Source organism: Calliopsis andreniformis, chromosome 3 (genome assembly GCF_051401765.1).
Source record: "Calliopsis andreniformis isolate RMS-2024a chromosome 3, iyCalAndr_principal, whole genome shotgun sequence".
NCBI lineage: Eukaryota > Metazoa > Arthropoda > Insecta > Hymenoptera > Andrenidae > Calliopsis > Calliopsis andreniformis.
The window spans coordinates 9,723,772-9,745,781 of record NC_135064.1 but is presented as its reverse complement, the minus strand read 5'-3'; the positions used below and the strand labels follow the sequence as shown (position 1 = coordinate 9,745,781).

The 22,010-nt window shown below is 40.8% G+C and overlaps 1 protein-coding gene across 2 annotated transcripts in view; it reads left to right on the top strand.

Annotated features, from left to right (window-relative positions):
* Kdm3 (Lysine demethylase 3) overlaps positions 1-22,010 on the top strand; it is a 400,441-nt gene that overhangs the window by 77,463 nt on the left and 300,968 nt on the right. For both annotated transcript variants that reach the window (XM_076393685.1, XM_076393684.1), the window contains exons 4-6: positions 1,242-1,436; positions 3,311-3,395; positions 4,221-4,309. In XM_076393685.1, coding sequence (XP_076249800.1) covers positions 1,242-1,436; positions 3,311-3,395; positions 4,221-4,309 — 369 coding nt within the window. The remainder of the gene's footprint in view (positions 1-1,241; positions 1,437-3,310; positions 3,396-4,220; positions 4,310-22,010) is intronic.

Below are 22,010 nucleotides of genomic sequence, written 5' to 3'. Positions count from 1 at the left end.
TTATAATTGCCGTTATATTACTGCCATTATCGTGCATCACCGTCATGCCTCGCGCCGCAATTGCACAACGCATCTGACGTAACAGCCCGATGATGACGTAACGAGACACTGACGCAACGATCTTACATACACACGAGTACTTTCAAACGAACACGAATTTATGTCTACAGTACTGATGGGAAAGTCCATGAGAAGAAATCGTTGCATACAACACTATCGATCTTTGCTATATTTGTGAAATAACGATTCTGTTGTTATTGCCCTTCTCTTATCGAAAATGTTTATAAAATTTAGAATTTTTTAGACTTTCGAGTGTAAGCTTTGTCCTTTCGGGAGAGATTTCTTTGCTCATATTCTGATTCATTACTTTTAATTGACTTCCTTCCAACTGACTATTTGAAAAGAGTTATGATTTCGAAACAGTGAACCGAAGCATGAACAGAGATGTTTAAATAGTGTATCACTTCAAGACACACATCAGTATCAACCTGTCATTTAATCCTCTGACAAAGCTAATTGCAAGCTTGCGAAGCGTTGCGGGTTTTTTCTAAAAAGACTTGGTCCATATCCAAAAGCTTTCAAAGCGAGAATTGTATAATGACAGTTCGTGAAATCTTCAAATTTGTTATGTCCATAGAACTTTTTCGCGATCAATTAATTATAATTAAAAAAATCTTTGTACAAAATAGAATTGCTAAGTTGAAGAACAGTACAAATCCAAAATTAGCCATTTTCAAATAATCTCAAAACTTTATGTATTTGGACCCCAAAGCTAAAGTGTATTAAGTCATACGGAAAAACAGTGGCTTTGATTGTTATATTGGGATCAAGTATTTCAAAATTTTAAAATGTAGTTTTTGGACTTGTACTATTCTTCAACTTAACGACTTAATTCTAATCGGCTGTTTAGAGTATCTATAATATTGTCACTATTGAGAAAGATGGTTTTACTTCTAAAGTATCCAAACTCCAGCGAGTCTAGGAAGTAATACAACATAATTCACTCTCAGGCCAATCCAATATACCTGATCGACAGGAACTACTGATCTATCTTATCGATGCAAGTGACATAGACTACAGCAATTAAAACTATCTCTTCCGCCAGAATACTACAAAAAGTGTATAAAAAATGGAAAGAGATACACGAAGTAGCGACCAGTACCAGTTCTTTCTCTGTTGTTGTACATAGTATTTTGACGAAGTCTCATGAACGAGGCTCGAACCGGTTGTCGTTTTTGCAGCAGGACTGGGAGCTGACGAAAGGCTCGGTACCCTGGGCGAGCTCCGTCAGACGATGGGCAGAGATGCAGGATGGACAGAGAATTCTACTGACCACGCCAAGCGTTCTGGTTGGCTTCAGGGTCGAGGTTTATCGGGCTGAGGGCACCACACAATGGTACACTGCCGTCATTGTTGGTTACAACGAGTCCACTAAGGTGAAACTTACTCCATGAATGTATATTCTTGTCCTCCTTGAATCGTTGCCTCTAATCCACTAAACAATGCTCATCTAGCTTATCATATTGGCTCCAACTTGTCGCATACAGTAGAACTTCGAAGTTCGAACACAATGCTCGTTCTAGAATGGGATTCGACTTGTTCGACCTTCGACTAAAATATCCCCAATTGAGATAATGTGAATTGAATTAATTCATTACAGACCCCTACGATTAACATAATACGAAACATTTTAAGTGCCTATTTCAAAAGATCACATTGTTAAATAGTAAATATCTAATGATGAAATTAGTTCAATAATTGAATATTTTCATTTACAATAATACATATATAAAAAATATTGTATAATAATTAAGTAATTCGTAGTTTTAATCTAGCATCCACTATTGGAGAGTTGTGGTTCATTAATATTGTATATGAATTAATTGATATTAATTGTATTAATATTGTATCGTAATGTGATTCTTTGTTCAGATTTCGAGTTTTAAAGCAGGAGTTTCTTCCAATTTCTTGTTCGAACTTCGAACTTTCACTGTATTTTTAATGGGTACTTATTAACGCTTATTAACGCAGTGCTGTAATGGCTAGATTCTGAGCTTGCACAGTCTCTTTCACTCTATCGTTATTATGGTTCAGGGACAGTGATGCTTCGTTACATATGTGAATTAATGTAATTTAAAAGCAGACTGATTTCTCTGAATCTTCTTTATCTCATTGCGATGACTCGTAGAGAAGAACGAAACCATGTAAGAGGCTCTGCTCACGAGCAGCACTGAGTTAAATAGACGGACAATCTTTCATTTCCAACTGGTATGGTGTTCATCTTAACCCACAATTGAAATGGCATTAGTAATATTAGATACATCGCTCATTAGCTGCATTAATAACATAACTCAAATATCATAATTTTTCGAGAAATGACGATATAATTTCATTTCATGCAAAAATCAGATTTTTAATCGGTACCAATAACTTAGAAGCGGCTTTTTAAGTTATGTCAGCTATGTCATGAACTTCATTCTTTTTTCAGTTTTTAATTTCTACTAATATTTTTCAAATCAAACATGACAAGTTGAGTAAGTATAAATACTGAGATCCTGTCTTATGAACTATGATTTAAAATATGTATAGTTAATATAGAAAACTTATAATTTTCAATTGAATTAATCTTTGTAAGTCATCCATAAATACTTTTCTTACTAAATATTAAAAAACTGAATTAGTATAACTGTACCATATTGCACATGTCTACTCTACCAATTAAGGGTTCAGATATCTGTAATTTCTATAACATTCACATTCTACGATCGAAAGAGCCATCATCAGACTCTAATGAAGAACAAAAGGCCAAGTTTTGCGAAAGGTCCAGGCGATCGTTGATCGGTCATGGAGCGTTGACAGGGAAGCCTGCGAACTGTGATACGTCCTAACGAGCTCAGTCCATCAACTTGGACGATCTTTAACGCGCTAAATTGGCAGATACGCCGTCCTCGGTGACAAGAGACTGTCAGGTTTCTCCTTCTGAAAGCGGAACATGTCCGTCTCCTGTGGCCATAAATTGCTTGCGAAAAAGATTTATCGCTGTTCGAAAGTGGCTTGATGTTTCAATCTAGCGCTGACAGGAAAATGAAGGATGCTCTCCATGTCAACGGTCGCCTGTCCACATCTCGTTCAAAAAAGAAAGCACTTCTCGGATGATCTTTCAATCGTTGATAATTTATCGCCTGAACAATTTTGGAATAGCTATCCTGATGGCGCGAAATAATTGAAATTGTGTCTTAAACGACGACGCGATCCATTGAATGCTTTTGATTTTGATTGCACATTCACGCCAGCTGCGATGAAATTTCAGGACTTGACTGTCACCGACGACACGGTTCTCGAAGATCACAACGAGGACCCCAGCTTAGTACAAATGCGGCTGATTGGCGATGGAGGTGAGTTCGCGATCTTTTTATTAATAGCTTTTCACGAGGCATTGACTCCAAAAATAGCGACGTGTTAAAATATTGCCATTTTGAGTTTTTCAATTTGGAACCCCTGTAGGATTTAAAATAATAGGTCCACACTTTTTTAGTGTTTTATAAATCTTTTTCACCTAGATATATCAATATTTCTCATTAACCTTTTTTAAATTGTTGTAAATCATTATGTTCATTATATTTCTCTTGAAACTACTGACACGAAATAATTTTTATCAGAAATAGAGTTATAAGATGCATGATTTTGTATGAACTCCAAGGTAAAGTCAGTCTTATTCCGTTTGTTCAGATTAACACATTGACTCTTATGTCATATTCTATAGACCTTTCACACTGATCCTCAAACTGAAATATAATCAATTATATAGACCATAAATTTTATAATAATTTCATTCTTTCAATCCTTAATTACTTGCCTGATCAACTTTATATTTAAATACTTCGATGATATTCAGGAATACATTGAATAGACTCATAAATAGAGAGTTGATTTAAAAAATCGAGTAAGGAACTAGAAAATCATGCAAACGATCAAAGTTTAATAGATTGTCTTACATGACCTAGCAGTGAAAGTGTTAAATAGATTACCCAAGCAATTAATTAAAAAAAAAAGTAGGGAGACAATAGATAAAATACAACAATATCCAAAATTATCCATCAATTGAACTGTATAATTCGGCAATAATTCGTCAAAAATTTGACAGTTCGAGATTCGAGGAATCTCGACAGCACAAAGGAACCGCTCGCCGGTGTAAAAACAGAAACATTTCTTTTCTGCAGTCGTCGAGAGCATCATGAGAGGCGAGGTCGTCGGCATGACACCAAGGAGGTCGAGGTCATCGACTGCTCTGACGCACGCGCTGGTTGTGGTGAGTGAAATTCAATTCCGTTCTATTATTAAATCGCTATACAGTTTACGATAATAAACGCCGCAGAGCATCGTGTCACGCTGCGCTTTTCGTTTCTTGCCTCACTCTATTTAAGTCGAGCGTGGAAACTGTTCGATCCCCCTCCTACCCCAACATCGTCCACGCTGTGCGCGTCTTCGATATCGCGGGAAGCAGAGCCGAGCTGTTCGCTCGACTTCGATCGTTGTTTCCGAAATAACGCGAACCCAAGAGAGCCGAGGCAGCGGGCTGAAAGTTAATGGCAGAGAAAAAAGAGACGGCGATGTTCCGTGGCGGACCGTTAGCTTGATTAATACCTGTCCAGGATCGTGACGTTAACTTTCGCAACTCCCATCGTCGATCGCGAGCAGAATGCTTCGAGTCACGAATCGAGAGGCGCGATAACCTCGTCGAAGTAAACATGGAACTCGGACGAAGATAGGCTCCGCACGGTTAGCTTTAAACGCGGCTTATTCGACCGACGATACGGGCAAGCTGTATCGTCGTATTTGCGCCGAGGGAAATTCAAGCAAATATCTCGTCGGGAAAGCGACGAGGGTCTACTTGTGCTCTACAGCTCTGCTGATCTAGCAGCCAGGCCGTTCTGAAATTCCATGTCGCGCAGGTCGTTTCATCGATAATTCCTTTCTCCAAGTTGCCTGTATATACTCTTCGGTTAATAGTGCATACATGTGCATCGCTTCGAGAGTGCATGGGTTTAATTTTCAAAGAGTCGAACCGAGCAAGTTTATTCCGTGGCCTGAAAACTCTCTTCGTCCTTGGCGGAAACTTCTGCGTCTATAAGATAACGAGCCGAGCACAATAACTCTTTGCATTATCGTTTTATCAGTTTCTTTTTACCGTGAACTCGAGCCGTCTCTAACGTGCCTTTGTTTTTTCAACCGATAATACGTATCTATGAGATAAGAGGCGAATTGTTAAACTTGGGGAAGAATGGTCTTCGAATAGGCGAGAAAGGGAAACAGTAGGGGACACAAAGCAACGCTGGTGTACCTGAACCGACTGCTTCCCTTTAATGCGGAAAATCAATAAAGTCGTGTTTGCGGTACCCTCGAGCTTTCAGGAATCGGGAATAGAGTCCGTTGCTACCTTGGCGGCCGACTTCCGTTCCTCGTGAACACGATTGCCCCACCTTCTTCGTGTCCTCTTCGCTCGATTTCCTAGCCAGAGGCGGTAATCGAACACGCCAGACGGTCGCTCCCAATCGATCTTCCTAGTCAACGATTCTGAACTTCTATTTCTGTCGATACTACCGATTCTTATTTGTTCATTAAGTACACGCTACACGCTTATAACTAGATTCTTAAGCGCGTTAGGTGGACTTTACGAAGTATTAAGTACTTATTTACAAGTTCGAAGTTTAGATTCCTTTAAATTAACCGACGTAAACATTTTCTTTTTAAACACAGAATATAAATAATTATAAATACTTGAATTAGTGTAATTACTGCTAAAAGTTTGAAGTTTGAGTCGAAAGTACTTTGCTGTACTATCTCCTTAAGGTATTACTTTAATGGGGCTTGAAAACTGATTTCAAACTTTTAGTCGACGGTGTATATTTAGTTACGTTCATAACTCTTTCTAGTTACTTAAAAGTGTTGGATTAGAAAGTTTAGATTCCTTAAATGGTTTGAACTCATATGTACTAAATTTTAGTTGTAGATAATCTGAAATTAGCAGTGGTATTTTAACTCCTAGCCGATGGTATCTGGGTCACCTGTAGTCTGTACTGACTAATTCAAAGGGGTTAAAGCAGTTTAGAACAAACTTGAGAAGTTTGGAACGGACTGGAGCTGGTTACAACCAGGTGTAGGCCTATGTATGTTGAGCTAATCTAAAAAAGACACTGCCGGAATTACCAGTTTAAAATTATCAGTTAGAAATTACCAGTTTAAAAATACTTAGAACTATTATGGTATACATATAATAGACACTTCTGCAAACGTGACACAACATATAACAACTACTCTCATTCATAAATGACCAGTAAGGATACATAGGTTGGCCTTGTTAATAGGGCATTTCCAACCAAATATGTACGACTTCTACAAACAACACACAGCTAACTTTGTGATATAATAGTTTCAAGGTATAAGTAGTTTGTATGTAGGTTATTCCAGTTTTATAGAGTATGAAAAATTACTGAATTAGTTTTATCGAAAATGTCTTCAAAGTCAACTTGTGTAGGTATTGTTAATTTCAGCAAAAAGCTTGTATTATAACACAATGTAGGCTTTCATTTAAAAAGAAATACAGTTATACTATTCAAATGCATGGATTCATAAAAATGCTTAAAATGAATTAAAATAATTTTGTCTCATAATATCCTAGTCTATCTTTAATCGTTTTGAAAATGCAACTTGTCTCACAGGACAGATATCTCGCACACAGAGTATACCAGGATAACTGGAGCAGCATTTTAGTAGGCCATTCTCAATCAAAAAAATTATGTACACTATTGGTTTTGGTTTATTCGTTTCTGAGATAAGCATTGTTCAATCTGCATATCAAACAAAAGATAAGTTTCAAGGTGATAGCAGCTATTAGCTGAACAGCAGATTGTTTATGGTACACAATCTATATCTAAATTATTATTATTATTTCATGTTCATTTAGGTTGAAATGAACTGGGATAGCAATCGCTGGAAATATGCAACGGTAACAGCATTCTTTCTTTTTTTATGTAGTGCATAAGAAGACAGTCGATATACAAAATTTCAAACGATTGTATCCAGTATTGGAATTTTGGACGAATTTATGTTTATTGAAGGAAGTCAAGAAATAATCGAAAAACTACTGCTCCGTTCCAATTACGTACACGTAGATACTTTTTTATTTGAAGTAAGTCAATAAGGAATAAACCAAAGCGATAGCATATACGACCTTTTTCACTCAGAATAACCTATCAAACGTGCCACTAAAGTTTCTCAGTTTCAATTTGGTATACCCTGTATAGTCCATTTAATCAGATATCAAATAGACCATAACTGTTATCGTTGATCAAATATCCTCATATCTCTACATTCCTCACGAACTCCTCGCGAACCCATCTACAATCAGTCACCAAAAACTATCTAACTCTCTTCAGAGATTTCTAACATCCAATAGCAGGACTGTATTCCAACCGGAAGAATTATCGATTAAACGTGAAACGAAGTCGCGGAAATGGTAATCAAAAATTACCTGCTAAGGAAACTTCGCCTCGGTAACGAGTCTGCACCGTTGACCCCAGTTACCCTTAGTCCCTGACGTTCCGACGACCCGAAACTTTCTATCGTTAGCGAGTAATTCTGCGAAAGTTTCGAATCCGACGTGGCCAAAGTCAGCGGCGTCTGCAGCAAAAGTTATTTCTTCTTTGAAATTTCTTCGAACCTCTAGAAGAAACTTCCACCGGGAGAAACTCCGAATTCTCTCTTCATCCGTCGACCTCACAATCTCGTTAATGCGAGAGGAGGCGCCCACCCCCGCGCGTCCGACTGTTCATAAATCATTTTCTTTCCGTGGAATCCTCCCGACCTGCGATTACACTCGCCCGTGAGCGAGTCGATTCTCGCAGAGCCAGGCCCTGAAATTACTTTCTTTCGTGACTTTCGGCACGCAAACATGGCGTAACACTGTAAACTAGAGGCGTATCGCGATGCATGTTCACCCGAATCGAAATCGCTTGGCGCGTTTCGAAGAGTTTCGTGAAAGGTTCTTGAACAAACTGCGTTCCCGAAATAAAGTGACTTTGTACAAACAGCGAAGGTTCAAGTTCTTCGGGCCCCTGGTAATGAATGTTTCGGTGGCAGGTTAATGGTAGGACAAATTAGGCTCTGGAATAATAGGTACTAGGGTAAGAGACCCTATTACTGTGTTTTACATATATTTTATATGGAATATATGTACATATAATAATAGTAGGTTCAGACACAGTAAGAGGGTCTCTTACACTATTTGTGTTCGTGAAAAGTCCTTTAGAAAGCATTGCTTTAATGCTTTAAAGGAGCTTCTTAGGAGAGACGCATAGTATTAGTTCTTTGGAACCCTAGAGCAGCGCTATCCTAATGAGAACTCGTAAGCTTTAAGGACCTAAAAAAGTAGGTAAATAAAATGCAGCCCTAAACCAAGTAGTAGAGAACACATATAGCAGTTTGTGTAGTTGACGACGAGATGAATAATACCTTAAGATATTGATTTTTCACATGTCTAACAATTGGCGTTGCGATGGCTAGTTGGGAACCCAGGAAAAAACCAACATATTTTATCCTGATTCATGTCATTGTGGAGTCTCAGAGTTGGTGAAAGGGGAAACTGCAATTGTTGGAAGTATGAACAGGGTTGTCAGGGATTTCCTCGTTGAGAGGTGAAATAATTTCACGCACGTTCTACGCTTGTCTATTGTAAGGTGTTTAGAGGGTTTGGCACATTTTCTTTCCCCTCTTGTCGAGGAATTCGCTGGCAATCCTGGATGAGGGGGACAGATATTCTACTGTTTTACTGAAATCGCTATATCTCGCCATCGAATATACTCACGAGGTTATTGTACAGTACGCCATCTGAGTGGGTCTCACCGAAGTCACTATATTTTCGAGAGGTACTGTTGGACTAGAAATATAGTATGGGAAATTGAGGCATCTAATGAAAGTGCTACCTAATAATAAGAAGATAATAACAATAAATCGTGGTCCTGTATGAAACTGAAGCCCTCATCTTCCAATATTCCTGTCACTTCAGTTGTCCAATGTCTTAAACATGTTCATTGAATTGTTTGATTAGTTTTATAACCACGCTATATTTCTAGTCCAAATGTACTAGGGTAAATGTCTCAATATCTGGACGGTTAAGATGTCAAATGTCCCAGTAAGTGAACAATCTAAAAGTGTACGCCCTAGTACTTGAATTACGACGTCCCAATAGTTGAATATAGTATTCTATTGCATTTTTCGTTTTTAACCCTTTGACACTCAGACTCTTAAATCGTTTCCTGACATGTAATATTGTTAATTTTCAATGTTGACTTTCAAGAGAATACTTGAGATTCTCAGTCTAAAACGTAGAGATATACTCCACAAGAAGTGAAACTACAGATTTTTGTCAAAAAAAGTTGGATATTACCGAGCATCAGAGTTAAGATATGTTTAAAGTCATTAAAGTGAATGTTATGCCCTTGCAGTACTGACACCTGTAGAGGTAATTAAGATAAATCACTTTTCAATTAGGTGCATTAAAATTGAAGATTGAAACTACATCAAATTAGCGCTAGGGTTCAGGTAGTGGAACATGGTCAGCTACTGGGACGTTTACCTTATATCCGCGGACCAGGAACTACTGGAAGCCGGATCGAAGGCTGTGTGAGAAGTTGGCGGAATTCGTGACTCGCGAGATACTCCTTGGTCCGACAACCTTAAGTCGGGCAAGTTTCAAGCTGGCTTAGACGAGTTCGAAAACTCGCCGAAAGGGATTAAGCCAACAACCGTTTGCTCGTAATGGAACTTGCTCTTCAGTTCCGAGATGTTTCTTGGAAGCAGCCATTACGGCCACTTTAAAGGCTACTCCGTTAGGGACCGCTTGGCTCTAAGATGTATCCATAGATCCACACACATGACGGTTATTTTATGCTGCGTTGAAATTTAACGAGATTGGAGTACGATAGTCAGGAAACTTTGTCTCGGTGATATTCGCGCCTCGTCGCGGCAGTGTTGATATTGGATCAAGGTTCATGATAAGAAGATACAGTTACCTGCGGGGAAGAGATGTTGGTCGTTGATTTAATTAATTTATCTATTATAGGGAATAGAAAAGACTGTTTTGTTCGAGGACATTAATCGAGAGATTGATTGAGAGTACGATTTTTAAGAACAGAATGAACAATTAATAACTATTATCTAGAATGATGTGATATTTTTTTTTTTAGTTAAGGATTAGTAATTGGCCATGATTTTTGACGACAGAATGATCAATAGCCATTATCCACAATGATGTAACTTCTCTTTTTTTAAGTAAGGATTAGTCATTGCTCATTTGGACTGTTAATTAGCGATACTTAGATAGAATCATAAAGGGGCTTCTTACTTTGAATAAATTTAAGAATATTCTTTACGTTTTTTGTATTATAGAAAGATTTGGTGAGTTAGCAAATTCGGCCTGATTTCAAGTAGTTTCATATTTTTTACAGGATACTAATAGGTACTCGAGGGTTGAGGATATTGGCACATGCCACAGTAAGGTAGATGTATTTTCTTTAATAGATATTCGTGTATAATTTTCGTGTAAATAATCTGAATCCTGTTTAAGGTGATTTGGTTTCTTCTATTAAAGAATCTTCCAACAACGTTTTGGAAGAAATCACCTTAACTGAAAAAGAAATCAGTTAAGGTTCCATTTTTCTTGATGTGATTTGCTATAAGAGATGTAATTGCATTTTAAGAATAGTCTTCAAGTAATCTAATACTCTAAACTTTTAGCTCTTCTATCCTATTATGTAAATTTCAATCGCATTTTTGTAGTAGTAAGAAATCTGATTCAAATTGGTACCTTATTCCTCATATTTTCTTATTACAGTAATCTATCGCTATAAGCTCTTTGCTATATTGTTTGTACCATGCAATTATTTAGAGCAAACGAATTTCACTTGTTATACTCTGTAACTCACATCTTTGATAAGATCAAACGGGGCTAACAGTACATGAGTTGACCTTAGAAACCTGTCCCTATAAATCATGGCTCGCTATAAATTCATCAATGAGCCACGAACCTATATCAAGGAAATACTGTAATTCGTGTCAGCAAATGTTTTATTGCAAGTTCTCGTTCATAATAGCAGCATTAATATTATTTATTAACTCTAAGACGTCCAAGAAGAGTAAAAGAATGTCTAAATTTGTGAAATATCTTATTTATGCTTCCAATAATTTGTTTTGAGTTACAAAACAATTTTCCCGATTTACTATAAATAAATAAATTAGATATCATGGTTGGTTGTTTTCTAAGATTAGGACTGCCTTTAAATCTTCAAATATCTTGAGCTTTCCAAAATTAACATTACATTTTGCAATGCTGAATTTAACCATATCCTCAACGAAGAAAATCACAAAATGTGTTTAGCGTTAAATACATCATCGACTAACTAACAAATTCCAATCCTCTTCTTTCCCGAAGTTCCAAAATACTACATATCATCAATCTGCATCTGTGCATTTCCCTTAACTGTATCAGTCGCACTCGCTTTCCCAATCGAAAGTAGTTCCCCTCCAAAGTAGAATACACGATGCAAGGTCAGCCCGAGGAGTATAAGTTCCCCAACACAGACTCCCGACGAGTTTCCCCATTCGTGAAAAGCTCAATCGGTCTCCGCGAGTTCGGCATCATCAAAAACTCGTGTCACAAACTCATTTCCATTGACCGTTCCGTGGGAACCCACGTCGACGCTGAGCAACGATTCTGCGTGGCCCGCGCGACGATTCCACCCCCTGGAAACTAATGAAACTATCGATTTCGCGGGCGCGCACGTGTCGAGTTCGATTAACAATTCAAACGACTGGCAGGCCAGCGAGGCCAGACGTCGCAGGCGGGCCTCGACTCGAAATACCGCGGACAGGCCGATTCATCCGAATGGTAAATATCGGGCAAACACCCCGGGACGTCGAGGAGGGGGGAGGTTGGCTGTCCGCCAATCTCGCCGGGATTCGCTCAAGTTCACCCGGAATGTTCGACTCGTAAACTTCCTCTTGTTTCTACCTTTCTCCGTTCCCCTTTTATCCCTGCACCGAGGCGAGCGTCTGCAGCCCTCTCTCTACCATTTCCATCGGCCTCGTCTCATCTTTATACTTGCCTGGATATCTAGCCGCTTTAGAGGGTCGTTCAGCCAATAGGGGTGGTTGGCCGAGTCTGCCAGCCCAAAGAAAACGACCGAGCCTCGTGGCACGTGGGAGGACGACGAGGAGTGGGTTGGTCGGGCTTGGGAAGCGAGACGCGAAGCGGAAGAGCAGAGGGGGAGAGAGATAGGGTATGGGAGAAAGTGGAAAGGAGAGGGAGCGATGACGCTGGAACGGAATGAAACGGAAGGAGACTGGCGAGAGGGGAGAATGCAGGCCTGGGGGTTAGAGTGACAGAAAGAGAAACGTGCAGATCGCCACGGGGTGGGATGGAGGGGCGAAGGAGCGCGGGCTGAAGCTGCGAACCCAGAATGGGAATCGGCACTCGAGAATGGCGAAAGGGGGTGCGTAGCGTGGAAAGTAGGTGGGGCAGGGGTGGCTGGCTGGCTGGCTGGATGGGGTTGGGGCGGCGGTTGGTAGCTGTATTGATTCTCGGGCAGGTCACGCTGGAGGGGAGGCGCCGGTGGGGGCGGTTGGTGGTTGGCGCGAAACGCATCTCTGCCCGGCCGGAGCTAACGCAAAACATCAGCCTGCGAATTGGTTAATTTCCTTCTCGAACTCGCTGTTATTTCTACGAGTTTTAACTCGCTGGCTTGAAAGTTGTTCTTCAGTCTATTCGACCCACTCCTTATCGGTCGATGGAACAACTTTCCTCAGCCTGTCCGATTCCATTTACGTCGGGACGCCGCCTGTGCCCGTGGAACACGTTCGTGATGCTACACGCGCGCTGTCTGGGCACTTGTGAATCGTTAAAAGGGTCGCCCACCATCCTTTTCGCCCATTCACCCGTCCTTCCCATTTATTTCGCATAGAAATACTTCCGCTTATTAATAGCTCGTTGACGAAGGGACAGGCTGGGTTATTTCGCGATGAATCGTATCGATCCCTCCGCCCGACCGTGGACGAGACTATCGAGTTCGACACTTTTAGACACCAATTATCGTTCTAAAGAAAATCGAACGTGCACCCGTCCCGCGCTACTCGCGCTCCGGAATTCCTCGAATCGATCAAACGACCGACGATGCTGCCGCTGCTCCGTTCCTTTGTGCGCGACTCAATTTCGCGGTAATTAAATTTGCATCAGAAGTTTCATGAAAGTTTAATCGCGACAGGTCCGGAAGAGTGGGTTCCTATTAAGATCGAACTATTAAACCGAGAGTGTGTACGTGTGTAGGTGTGGGGGTACGAGAGCATGGCGTTTCATTAAATTCCCCGATACAAGGGCAGGAAAGAAAAAAAAGGCAGAAATGCTCGGTAAAAAGTGGCATGTAAATTAATTGCGATACCGTTCGACCGCAAGAGCTTTGCCTAGCCCCCTCCTCGTCGAGCACGCGTTCGCGAATAAATTATTCAACTTCGAGTATCTTGGAGAATTTCTAGGAACTTCACGCTAATTATATTTACGTTTCCAAGCTCGTATTAATTTCCTGGCGCGCTTGACTCTTAGACTGCTGATGGAGTATTTATAGTACTCTAGAGGAGCAGTTTTGCCATCGACTGGATTTCTTGATGCTCATGAATGCTGAAACTGCCTGTGTATCGCGAATGAATCTGCAATCAGAAGGCATAACTCAATATGTTGTGTTTACATACTTTGTTAGTACAGCGAGTTTTCAATTTTTGTTTTTTTTTCTTAAATATGTGACATACAGATATCAGTTTTTGCAAATCGATAGGTTTAATATGGATACATATGGACAAGTAGGTACATATATTGACTTTGAAAAAAAAAGGGGCATGTCAGATTTTACCAGCTGAAATATACAATGATATTTGTAGTATAAAATTATTAAAGATGGAAAATTTCTCGAATTTGAACTATAGATATAGTAGGTTAGTTGTAATATTGTAAAATATGATACCTTTGCTCGCAGAATGACGGGACAGATATGAAATTTATATTTATCGCAGGAAACGTTTGCGGCATACAAAACGTTATCAAATGTATAACAATTATTTATGAAAGAATTATTCCATTTCTGTCTTACAAATTTCGAATATGTAATTGCAGTAATGGAGTATAATCTTGCCTATCTCAAAATAACATTATTTAACCTTCATGTTTCTGTCAGAATTTCTGGTAAGGTAATTTCATTTGGTTATCCTCTTCAATAATTTTGACGAGAAGGATTCCTCCCTAATGTACCAATATTTAATCATGATGAGACTTGAAATGTTGAAATAAAAATACGATTCTGAGTGAATACGAATCGTATTTCACGAGATATTTAATGTTACAAGTTTTAAAGATTTCTGTTCTTGCATTTATATATTTTAGTACATACTTGACATATCCATATATATGCCATTCATTGCAAATGGATTAATTAGGCATGTACTTATATGGACGTTCTATAACCATATTGAGTAGGTAATATTTGCTTGCAAATACAGACTACCAAAGATAAAGATTTTGCAAGTTTTAAACTAGTAACAGAGCCTGTCCAAAGCTATGCATTTTAACTTCAATACATCATGAACAAACCCTATTCAAATGTCAGCATATCACTTAGGAACCCTTTCTTGACCCCAATCTCCCACCAGCTCATCTACAATCACTCCTTCATTCTCTCAGCTTTTTATCAGCTACAGTAAACATTCGATTGACCATACTTAAGCAGCCATAACTAAACAACAACCTTTTTTCAGCATTCCTCTCGACGCTCCAACCCCAACCAATTTATTCTTATCACATCAAAAGCTACTGGACACTTTCCCGCGAATTGTCGCAATAGAAACGTTTAACGATTAAAACTCGGCTGCATTCCCGGACGTCCTTCCCCGGTTCCACGAAAATCCGGCGGTATTCGCGAATAGCGGAAGCTGGTATCGGTGGGGTCGCAGGATCATTTATTCCGCGGCGTCTCGCGCTGGAAGGGGTTGACCCTGGCAATTTCTCCTTGAATCTCTCGCGGCGGAGGGTTGTTTGCGGCCCCACCCTCGCGCCGACTCTCTTAATATCGTTGACGCGCGGAGGGTAGCGTGTTGCACGTGTATCCACCCCGTCCGTGTGTCTCGTGCAGCCGTCGTCGGTCTGATCGCGTGTACGAGGGCGCGCGCACGCGTGTAGATACCATAGCACGCACACACGGAAGGCACGTAGCATTGGCTGGCGCCAGAAGGCCTTCATCGCCCGTTCCACCTGTTTGTGCTCCGGAGTTTCCCCGCTCGGAAACTTTCAGTTCCCAACAACAAAGTTCTCGGATGGCCGAACTACTCCCGAATGACGTGCTGGATCGATACTTTGTAAGCCGCATAAATAAAGCCGCCACGCTCCGTGACTTGCTCTCGTCCTGCCTTCCGCGTTTCATCGGCCGTGCAAAGCAACCCCCCTCCACGCGCCACTGTCCGTTCAATTTGCTCGTTTATTTATCAGAGTAGAGTTTCCTCGATGCGTTCCTCCGAGCCTGTTGTCGATATGTGGTTACACTTTGCATAACGCAGTTTTCGAATTTTTTTTTCACTCTTTCAAGCATGGCGGAGGTAAAGGTATCCCGTCCTTTTGGTACTTAAATATGCATGGGTTGTTTTTTATACTAGCTTGAAAAGTTGAGATTAGTGGAAGCATAGTAATTCCCTGGTAATTAAAATAAACCTATTTTGGGTTCTTGGCCTTTTGGGTTTATGGGACTTCTTATTTTCTGAAATTCCGTGTTTTAAAGAGACCGAGGTAGTGTGACGCGCAGAGCAGAGCAGCGAGAAATATAGCATTGTTTTTACATGACTAACGCGCACTTATGCGAAGCGTAGCGCAGAGCAACGAAGCGAACGTTGACGGTTTTCTGAGGAAGCATTCTGGTTGCTTCTATACGAGTTGCTGCGCTGCGTTTCGCATAAGTGCTTGTTGGTAACAGCAGCATTGGGACCGTAAACGCAGTTTTGGCAACCGGTTGGCTATCTTTACACGAAGAAGGCCGAAAGTTTGACAAACCACTGTCTACATTGTATGTAGGTAAATACAGCGTAGGTCAAGGAATAGTTAATTGCTCTGCTCTGCCCTTTTCGTAAATACTTACGCATTGACTGTGGTCGCAGATGATTGCAAACGATCGCTGCTCTGCTCTGCACATCGCGTTAGTTGGCTCTGATCTTTAAAGGTGATCCGAAAATTGAAGGTTACGAATACATTTATTATCACATCATGTGAAGTTACGTTGCGCATTAATCATATTATAGCAAATTTGTTTCATATTGAAGCAAAATAAATATAAAACAAGAGGAAAGCGTCGACTCTGAAAAATGATGTGCTTTCACTTTCCACGTGATGTGATAGTAATGTATTCATATGCTAATTGACAGGGTGTGTAGTGTCATTACAAGTTTCTGTAAAAATAGGTTTTGAAAAAAACAGAAGTTATTATAGGTGGTAATGTGTTGATAATAGGCGACTTTCTTGGTATTAATTATAATAATAGATACCACGTAGATATGTGTAATGCTTAGAAATTGTGAACAGGTTTGTCACTACAATAGCCCACGCGTTTTGTTCCAACAAAAGGGAAAGTAGGAAAAAATGAGAGAATATGATTCCAATAAAAAGACAGTTAATAATGAGTTGATCAGTATGAGTGAATGAATAGTATATTAGATATAGAGGTACTTGATTATAATAACATTTTTCGGATTTGTACATAGAGTGAAACTATTTGGAAAAAGTAGACAATTCAGTTCGAAAAAGTAAAATTAGAATATATATGAGTGTTGAAATATATAAATATTGGAATATCTGGAAATTTTAGTTTTGAATATAATAGAATTTCGATTATTTGAATCTCAATTATTCACTTTCTTCTGTATTTGGAACAAATATTTGATGTTACAATACCTAATAAAAGTATAACAGAATTTTGATTGAGACTTAAACTCTGATTTAATAGTAGTTTGCTGAAAGTAATAAAATTACCCTTTAAGAAATTTGACACTCATATTAACCCTTTGCACTCCGTTGTCCCTTCTAAGGGGACAAAATGAATGGAAAATAAGAACCTCGGAGTGCAAAGGGTTAAATCAATTAATCGAGATCCTATTGTATTTGAAAATTTATGTCCATTTGAATTGCTTGAACATTTACAAATATGAATATTTGAGTGCATAAATATTTCAAAATTTGAAAATAAAAACACGTTTATATTGAGGAGATAAAAAGAAATGTTTAAGAATGTTACATGGACCTTTCCGTTACAATCATTTCAGAAAAAAGATAACAGGTCAGTGCCTCCCTCAAAGTTTCACCCATCGAATTGGCTAGAACACAGGGATATTAAACTCTAACAATGAGTTCGTTTAGCATATCAATGTCCTCAAGATCAAGCGGGAAGAATCTGGACGCGATCCAGAAGCGTAAACCGTCGCCTGAAAACAGCGAGGCAGACGGGTCTCTGCGTTCTTCTAGCTCGCTATTGATTGCCATTAAATTCCGCGTATCCATAGCCGATAAAGCGTAAAGGTAGCCATTCCGTTCACGGTTCGCTGACCTGCAATAGGTTTCCACGTAAAATGTCGGCTCTCGTTCGTGAGCACGGTGAAATTAGCGAAGCGACAGTCTCGTAGTACATCGATTCGAAAAGAAACACGTTTGTCGAGTTAGGTCACCACGAACTTGCTCTAGATAGTAGATAGTAACACGTTAACCTTCTGTCACTGGCTTAACTATTTTTTTTAACTCTGTACTGTGCTTTTTCTTCTTGTATTTACCACTTGATTAAGAGTCGTCAACGTAATGCAGTATTTGCTCGAAACTAGCTGGTAACTGGGAATAAATTATGTAATAAAGTGTAGAAAGTACTTTTCTAAGGCTAATGTATATATTGGTAATTCAGGTTCAATTTATTAAGTAAGAAAACGCATTCGATATTACGCATCTCTGGCAGCTTGTTATTAGAAAGAGAAACGAGATTATAATGAAGAAAGACTGTCCTATCACTCTCCGACGAGTCAGCCATAAAAAGATATATTTTTACTCGACTTCTTTTATTTCTGGTCAACTTCCATTCCCGACGCAGAAAGGGGCTTCATAAATCTCCGACCCGATTCGATTGCGGAGGCAGTGTTATGCAAACGAACGCGACGCTTCCGCAACGCGGAAAATTATACTATCAAATGTGTCTGTTGAATTCGACTTCTGATCGCCACTAAAAATTTCGAGGTAAATGTTGTAATAAATCAATAGGAGGAAGATTATCCAAATCCAGACTTTTGACATTTATTTAAAATCTGAATTTGGATGTTAGTTTCGACATTTATTTAGATACTAACACGAGTGGCGTTAAAAAAAGCTTCAGTTAAAAGAACTTGAGGTACAGCAGTACTCGGTTATTATAGTTACATATGTTTGATAACAGGTTCCAAAAATTTTAATTGACGATTCTACATGTCATAGTAAGATGAAATTGCGTTTGTAGCTTCGTTTCAGCGTTATTTAATTGTCGGAAAAACGTCTAAAAGTTGCGACCAATGTGTCTGACTCGGGACTTGGATATTCTACTTCTGTCCTGCATTAGGTCAGAGCCAGACACAGTGAAATCAGTAGAACAAGTCCACGGTCTTACACATTTTACACATTATTTTAGACGTTTTCTCAGCTATTCATAATCCGAAAATGAAGCCTGAACTGCAATTTATATCTTCATTTTTGGCTTATCTTAGTATAGAGAATCATCCCTTAAAATTTCTGACACCTGTCGTCGAACACCTTATAGAGAAGATTATGCTAAACACTATAACCAATCAAGCACGCTTTTCTTGTACTAGCTAACTTTGGCTAGTGTCATACGACCGTCGAAAAGATGATTGTACTGTCGAGAGGTCAGAAGATTGACTTCACAAAAAAACACATAAAAATAACGTACACACACATTTCCCTTATTGGCCAAATTGGTTACATTTGTGTACTACTACCTGTAGCTAATCCAGCTCTCTTGATCCTGACATCTCAGTTCCCAACAGACATTACCCCTGTCTTTGCTATTTTCAACTACCAAAAATTCCTCGTGTGACCCTAACCTTACATACCCCCAACTCTCACCGTCACCACGTATGTATCGCTATAACAATAACATAACAAAAAGCCCATAGCTTCCCACAAAACAATACTCCACCGAGTACAAGAACCCTCCTTTCCCCACCAATACCTCGAAAACGTCACCTCATCAAATTACCTCATCTCCGAAGCCCTCGAGCAACGCGCGCCCATACCCCGGCCAAAAGCTCGCAAGCGTAGCCAAGCACGGCAGCGCCGAGAGGCACAGCATCAAAACAAGGGCGTGCAGGGGTGATGCACTTTATCTCGTATGCATCATCGAGAGCGGCACGTTCGAAATATTATCGTCGGTCGCGTGACGCTCCCGGTTTTCGAAGGCGGTTGCTCGTTGCCTAGGGTCTCGAGATGCGGCGGGGGTCGTGGCAACGGATAAGGGCGATGAGAACACCGTCAAAGGGGCGCAGGGGCTCGCGGAGGTAGAGCCGAGCCGGCCGGGCGAGGAAGAGGGAGCATCTCCTGGTCGCGTAGAAGGGGAACGTCGGGGTGGGGGTGGGGATTCCGCGAAGCTCTTGGAGCACCAGTAGACGGCAGCACTGCGGGTCGCGCGTGCCGCAGTTGGTGTCTGATCGTCTACGCGCTTTCGTCTCTTGCGCTTGTCGACTCGCCGTCGTCGTTCTCGCAGCCGTTATCGCAGTCGAGGGTGAAGGTGTCCCCACCCTCGCGGCCCTCACCCCACCCCGGCCAAGATTCCCTATTGTTGCCGGCGTCGTGTCGTATCGGCGTCGCGCGAATAGTGACGCTTCGTGCCGGCTCTCGGTTCGCCCGCTTGCCACCGTGCGTTTTTTTTCCACCCCGCACGGAAGTTCCGGAATCCAAGTGCTACGATTTACCCCGGGATTTTCGTGCTCGAGGAGGCTGCAGGAACGCCAGGAGGGTGCAGGAACACGAGGAGGGTGGCTGGGACCCGCGGAGCAAAGCGTCGAGAGGGGAAGAAGGTGATTTCGGTGGTGAAAGTCGCGCTCGGAGCTGGACCAGGGGAAAAAGGATCGAGGATTCGCGGCGATCGCGGGTCGCTTCGTCGCGAAGTTTGCCGCGGGACGCTTGGCGCGTGGAGAGGAGCCCTGAAGGAGCTCCTTCGAATCTGCCGGCTCGAGGGACGATCGAGGGAGGGCGATGGGCGGGGGCTAGGGTTTCGCTCGAGCATCTAGGTTTAACCTGGCTGCTCCCCTTATCGAGTTTGACATACTTGCGTCTGTTTGAGCGCGCGAGGTCAAGCAGCCGGCCATATTTGACGTGGAGTCGAGTGGCTCGGTGGAGTTTGTTGCTCGCGTGGAGTACCGCGACTTATACATAGTCGAACAATATCGATACGTGGTACACAAAATTTACTCGTGTTTGATGATCGAGCCAGATCTATTTGATTTCGAAACAGTTCTGTCAGGAATTAGAAATCGAACTCCTGAAATTGGTATTCTCGGTATTTCGTCGTGATATTTCGTGCAAAGTTGGCAGCAAATTGATACTCCGCGATCGCCGCTAGAATCGTTCGATCGATCTCGAGAGTGGTCCGCTTCGAGAGGCCCAGTGGACAACGGGAATGATTGTTGCAGCGAGGGAAGGCGTGCCCCAGGAGGATTATTCTTGTTAGCGGAGAATTGTGAAAGACGATCGGCGTCCTGCCGGTTTTCGTGGCGCGTCGCGCGCGAATGATTATTGTGTGTTGTGTCAAGTAAGTGAAAGTCAAGCGCAACGGACGCGGCCATTTTTCATGGGATAAAACGTACACCGTGACCGGCTGGAACTGGTTTCAATTCCACCGCTCCATCGCCACGACACGTAAGTGTGCTCCTCCGAACAGATTCGCTCTCTGATTGACACCTCCGCCTTTAATGGCGGATTTAACGCGATTTCCTTATCAACCGAGAAATAGGACACGGTCGTGGAATTTCGAATCGGTGCGCGGTCGTGAATCGTCGCGAAGATGACTGACGTCATCTGAAAATTTCAGTTTATGCGTGAGTGATGGAAGGTCGGTTAATTGGACCTTGGTTATTTGTAATTCTTTTTTTATTCCATGTTATATTGGGTGTGGTAGCAATAACAATTCAGTGGGACTTAAATGAAGATCTTATCTTAATCTTCTGATGATAAATCTAGCTGTCTAAAGGATGATTCAAGTTTGAATTTCGTGTCAAAGTAGGACGTCTATTAATTGAGTCATTATTAGCCAATTTTGGTTTCCAAATTTTCGGTTACTCCCTCCGTTAATGATAAAAGTACTGTAGGATCTTGACTGAACTTGAAACCATAGTTTAATAATAATTTGCAGAGAATAGAGAAGTCAGCCATTAAAGGGGCGTTTCAGTGTTGAGTATGTGTGTTGTTGAGCTGGTTAATCGGGGGTCTACTGTGTTAGATAATGGCGATTCGCTTTATGTAAACGACACGAGCTTCTCTTTGATATATGAAGCATTGGAAAATAGCGGACTGAAAGTAATTGAGGTTTTGAAACTGCTGGTTTAAGATAAACGCGACGAGTGTCAAGTGTCACTACTGTTTTATTATTTTTGTTCCAAGTGGAATACTTCACGAGGAAGTATAAATGGCATTGAGACACGAAGTTCAAGGCTTAGAGAATTAACTATACAGTTATTTATATTCCTTTATAGCGAGTATTTGTATTTGAACGTATAGAGCTGTAATTATCTATAGCTTGTAATTATAGATACTCTTGGGAACAGATAAGTTTTATCCTGGAGAGAACGTTTTTCAATTTCATTATAGGATATATTTCCACATAATCCATCTTTATTACTCATTCATATGC